Source organism: Cebus imitator, unplaced genomic scaffold (genome assembly GCF_001604975.1).
Source record: "Cebus imitator isolate Cc_AM_T3 unplaced genomic scaffold, Cebus_imitator-1.0 Scaffold665, whole genome shotgun sequence".
Lineage (NCBI taxonomy): Eukaryota > Metazoa > Chordata > Mammalia > Primates > Cebidae > Cebus > Cebus imitator.
In genome coordinates, this window is record NW_016107980.1 from 156,181 (window position 1) to 162,180 (window position 6,000).

General features: G+C 34.7%; 1 protein-coding gene across 15 annotated transcripts in view; it reads right to left on the reverse strand.

The window, feature by feature from the left end:
• The window catches only part of RBM26 (RNA binding motif protein 26), a 94,701-nt gene that overhangs the window by 31,754 nt on the left and 56,947 nt on the right, over window positions 1-6,000 (reverse strand). For all 15 annotated transcript variants that reach the window (XM_017518252.2, XM_017518251.2, XM_017518257.2 and 12 more), the window contains 2 exons: window positions 1,030-1,155; window positions 610-684 (listed from right to left, as the gene is read on the reverse strand). In XM_017518252.2, coding sequence (XP_017373741.1) covers window positions 610-684; window positions 1,030-1,155 — 201 coding nt within the window. The remainder of the gene's footprint in view (window positions 1-609; window positions 685-1,029; window positions 1,156-6,000) is intronic.

Sequence of the window (6,000 nt, forward strand, 5' to 3'; positions counted from 1 at the left end):
AAAAGAATGCAAGTCACATAAGTACTTTTTAATTTTCTGGAAGTCACATTAAAAACATAAAAAGAAACAAATACAATTTAATAAAATATTTTGTTTAAAGAAATATATCCAAAATGTGACATTTCAACAATTACTGTGATGTTTTACTTTTTTTCTTTGTACTATGTTTTGAAATCTAGTGTGTATTTATACTTCCAGCACATCTGAATTTGGAAAAGACACATTCCAAATACTCAATAGTCAGATGGGGCTACTGACTGCTATACTAAACTACACAGGACTAGAGGATTCTAGGCTAGTGAAGAAAGTTACATATCAATACTGAGAAAAAAAGGTTCCATTTAATTATCTGTTGAACAAACCTACTGTGCAGCAACACAGGTAGATGAATACCTTAATTTCATTTTATGTTGATAACCATAGTACTAAAGTATAAAGTATACCCACAGTTTAATGTATGCTCTTTGTCTCCAATACATTATCATTGACAAATATTTGTTTCACCATTACCAATTACCGTAAATCTGTTTATGACTATATAAGATTAAGTTGACTCAAAATTATAACATTTGCAAATATATTTTGCCAAATCTAACTTTAATATTTTACCTTCTGTGTTTCAATGTGCTTTTCTAAAATTTCTTGTTTCCTTTTCCTTACATCCTGCTGAAGTTTCAACGCTTCCTAGAGTCAGGGATCAAAAATATCATTAGAATATTACTAAGGGTAAATTATTATTCAAGAGAAAAGAAATGGTTCTAATTCCAGAAGCCTGTCAACAAAAATTATATGCAAGGTTTTTCTACGTAAAGCTTAAAATATGTATGCAAGTTTCAAAGATTAATCATGGGAACCTTTCTTTCAAAGAAAAAATTTATATTTACTGCTATACTATGGAAAATAAAGGGTCAGCTGCAGCTAACAAACACCCTTTTAGTCTTATTTTGTGATAAGCACTGAAAAAACACATACACAAAGAAAAACTTTCCTATGTGCAAAAATTTTTTATACTATACCAGTTGTACTTACCTGTTTTTTTTTCTGTGCTTCATTATTATCAACTGCAGAGGTGGAAACAAGTAAGGTTTTTTGGGCAGCCTTCAAAGCAGCTGGATTATACACTGTTTTTGTTAGGCCAGTAGATGTAGACAACACCTACCAATACAAATTTGACTTTTAAAAAAAATGTATCACCCACTCATGATACCCTATTTTCTGTAAGACTCCACTTTAAATCACTACTTTAAAACTTCAGTTTCAAAACACACTGAACTAAATGTATGTTTTAATTATAACAAAATCATATTTGGTGATTTGAAAGGCAGAGTATAAATGAATAATAAGCTCTAAAATTAAAAAAAATTAACATCAAATACCAATAGAGAAAAAGACAAACATAAAAATGTCAAAAAGAAAAACACTGTTATTACCATATCACTGAGAAAGTATTAGTTGTTGAATATATTTACCACTATTTGTCGTCACTAAAGCAAAAACCACACTCAAGAGCAAGGCACAAAAGGAAACCGGTTGTTGTCCCTCAATTTAACATGATCATTTGCAATTTCCAGTTCAGAAACATACCCTATTGCATTTATTCTCCATTCCGTTGGTAGCAACGCTCCTTCTGCTTGAACTGACCTTATTCCCCTAAACCCAACTCAGGTTCAGCCTAATACAATCAAGACCTCTACAAGGCCTGAATCATTTCTCTCTTCTACCCAGATCCTTACATGAAATTTTATTCCTTTGGCTATTAGATAAGAATGGTATTAGCTACTTTTTTTTAATGTTAGCTATTTAGTAAAAAAAAAAATGACCTAATGATATACTAATTAATGTGTCTTTTCCCCTGTCTACTTTGCAAGGGCATTAACATAAAGACTATGCCTTTCTCTTCTGTGCTTCTTCCAGTACCTAAGTCTTGCTGCCAACTAATTAAGAGACCATGGGGAAGATCAAGTACCATCCTGGGCCTCAGTTTGCCCATCTATAAAATAAGATGAACATGATGTTGTATCTAAAATCCTTACAAACCCAAAAATTCATTCCAAAAGGGCAGAGATTTTGTTTGTTTTGAAACCAAGTTTTGCTCTTGTTGCCATGGGTTTAAGCGATTCTCCTGCCTCAGCCTCCTGAGTAGCTGGGATTACAGGCACGTGCCACCACGCCCAGCTAATTTTTTGTATTTTTAGTAGAGATAGTGTTTCTCCATGTTGGTCAGGCTGCTCTTGAACTCCCGACATCAGGTGATCTGCCTACCTCAGCCCCCAAAGTGCTGGAATTACAGGCGTGAGCCACCATGCCAGGCCTATTTGTTTTGTAACTTCCTTCAGTGCTACAAACAGTGCCAGGCGCAGGGTAAGTACTCAAAAAACATTTTTGCACTAAACTGAAATAATTAAAGGTTAGAATAGACAACCTTTTCTATAAAAGGGTCAGTTCAAAACAATAAAGTATTGGCTACCTTTTTTATCCTTCAAAAGCAAAACAGTTTGAGTTCCATAAGGTGGTTGGCTACTGGTTCTTAAAAAAAAAAAAGCCTCGGGATCCTGGCAGGGCGATCTACGACATAAAACTAAACATGAAAGCACGTGTGTGAATGCTGCAATTTTTCAGAGAAAAAAACATTGCTTCTAAAGTCTTAAAGGAGTTCATGACCTAAATAAGGTTAAGAGTATAAATGAGAAAAATGGCCCTATTTTTTAGCCACTGAAACATTAACATCTGGTTGTAACAAGTAGCAATCTGAATTTCTAAACTTTCATTAGGAAATTTGATTAGGAAACATCACAAATCGCTATTCTAAGTACTCAAGAAGTTGTTGGCCTCTAAATGAAATAAAAATCTAAAACACTATAATTTTACCAGTTTCATACACTACGGCTGACATTTAATAATATAGGTTGGCCAGCCACAGTGGCTCCTGCCTGTAATCCCACCACTTCAGGAGGCCAAGGTGGGCAGATCACAAGGTCAGGAGTTCGAGACCAGCCTGACCAACATGGTGAAACCGCCATCTCTACTAAAAATAGAAAACTTAGCCAGGCATGGTGGCTCATGTCTGTAATCCCAGCTACTCAGGAGGCTGAGGCAGGAGAACTGCTTGAACCTGAGAGACGGAGGTTGCAGTGAGCTGAGATTGCACCACTGCACTCCAGCCTGGGCAACAGAGTGAGACTCCGTCTCCAAAAAAAAAAAAAAAAAAATTAATTAAAAAAATAAAGTTTCTTAACAATACTTGATGTCTATTAAAATTTGATCAATTATTCTATTTGCGAGATGGGGCGAGGGGGTCCTCACTCTGTCACCCAGGCTGCAGTGCAATGGCACAGATCTTGACTCACTGCAACTTCCACCTCCTGGGCTCAGGTGATCCTCAGCCTCCCAAGTAGCTGGGACCTCAGCTCCCCACCACCACATCCAGCTAATGTTTCGTATTTTTGTAGAGACAGGGTTTCATCATGTTGCTCAGGCTGGTCTCCAACTCCTAAGCTCAGGCAATCTTCCTGCCCTGGATTCTCAAAGTTTTGGGTTTATAGGTGTGAACCACCCCACCCAACAAATTAAACAAAGATTTTGTTTGTGGTCAGACTTGAGTGACCATTCTTTGCAATTCTAGAGAAAAATTTATTCCATGCTAACTTACCACAGCACAAAATGCCAAACCATATGACTATACAAAGATGAGATAGTAACTTTATTGGCAAAGAAACCGCAGAAAACAGTCTAATTTAAGTTTCACAAATTATTTTCTTCATGAGGGTTCCATAACAAGTTGAAAAGTTGTGACCTCCCCCCCAAAAAATCCTATTTAAGTGAGAAACAATGAATATCGTAATCCAATTCTCCTGTTTTAAATTTACATTATCTTCATAATAAAAGCAGTGAGAAGCCCAGAACAAACCCATATAATTTATTTGACCAAGAATTTCTCCAGTTTGAGTGAAAATACTCCTTTTCAAATCATTCTTAACATCTAGCATCAAACTAAGGAGTGCTGGTTCAAAGTGAATGAAAGTATCTGTTAAGACTCCTTTATTCCTAGAAGCAATCCTATTTCTCTTTTTACCCAAGAACAGCCTTCTGTAAAACCAGAACATCTGTGAATGTGACTCACTAAGCCTACAACTCAGTGACTGTAAGACACACTATCACTTATATACCACTACTAAAGAGGAAAAAAAAAAAAAAGGCTTCCAATCATAACCTGTGGCTAACAATTATAAGACACAGCCCAATGTCAGAGGTGTTAAAATGTTAAAATCTGTTTTATAAACAATAACTATATTGTTCACTATTTGAATCTATTTGGTTCTGGAGATTAGACAGTTTGGATAGTAAGAGATACATGTATTTTCAAAAGATGAAAATCTATTAAAAATGAAAACTTGTGGAGGGAAGTAACATGCCCAACAGAAAAGAAGATACTCCAATTCCTAAGGACACAGCGACTTCTCCAAAAAACCACACCTTTATTTTCCAAATGCATTTCTATATGTGCTATAATTTTTATATATTTACTTCTATATATCTTACTACACTTAATTCCAACTGTGTATGAATTATTTTATACTTTCTATATATACAACCGTGTCATCTGCAAGTAAACCGTTTTGTTGCATTTCCAATATTTACTCTATTTTCCTTCCTTAGTACACCTGTGAGTCTCCCCAGTACAATACTGAAAAAAAGGAGGGATGCGAATACACATCCTTGTCTTTCCCAATCTCAAGGAAAAGCAGTCAATATTTCATAACTGAATAGTGTATTAGCTGTAATGGTTTTTTCTCTTTTCTTTTTTTGTAGATTTCCTTCATGAAATTAAGTTTTTTCTCTATTCCTTCTTTGCAGAGTGTTTAATGTAACTAATATGCTTTATCAAAGGCTTTCTCTATTGATGTAATCATCTAGGGTTTTTTCCTCCCTCATTCTACTAATGTGGTCAATTAAACTGATTTTTCTAATGGTAAATCAACCTTGAATTTCTAGAATAAATACTACCTGGCTATGACTATGTATTTTATGTATCACCAGACGTTTGCTAATATTTTGTTTAGAATATTTGTGTCTATGTTCATGACAGATGTTGATCTATAATTTTCCTTTTTGTAGTATCTTGTCAGGCTTGGTGTGCTGAACTCAGAAAGTAAGTTGAAAAGTATTGTGCTGTGTTGTTAAAATGTATAGCACTTATTTTCCCTAAAGAGACAGTGATAGAGGTTACAATCCATTAACACCTCCTTATTTTATTTCCTACATAAAATATTACCAGCCATAACTACTAGTACTTGTAAAGAAGAAGAAAAGCACTTCTTCACAGATAAGAATGGGAGGAAAAAAAGTAATTTTGTAAGATTAAGTTATCAAGTATCATTTTCAAATAACCAATACCCAAGTAGAAATTAAATACAAATACAGTTATGATGTTTAACAGCCACACTCACAATAAGTAGCTCCAACAGGTTTTTAAAGCAGAAATACCTTGGTTTAAAGCAATAAAAAGACAGTATCTGAGGAGCTACGTGTAGGAAGCATTATTAATACAGTTACTATACGGTCAGTTTTCATATTAATAATCACCTGTTCAATAAATATGAATGTTCATTTATGATATTCACTTAAAGTAGCACATAGATGTGCATTCTGTTTGAAACCTAATTTAGAATTCTAACGAGAAGAATACAATTTTAGTTTAAAGTTAAATTTATACATACTTTTAGATATTAATAGTTTTTAAATTCCAAGAATACAAAGTATTTTTAATGTACTGATCTTACATTTTTTGTAATTTAAAAAATTTTATGTTTTTAACTGACAAAAACTGTTTAGAGATGTTCCTTATCTTGTGAGGGGCTACATCTATTATAAGTTGAAATATCAGGGCCGGGCGCGGTGGCTGACGCCTGTAATCCCAGCACTTTGGGAGGCCGAGGCGGGTGGATCACGAGGTCAAGAGATCGAGACCATCCTGGTCAACACGGTGAAACCCCGTCTCTA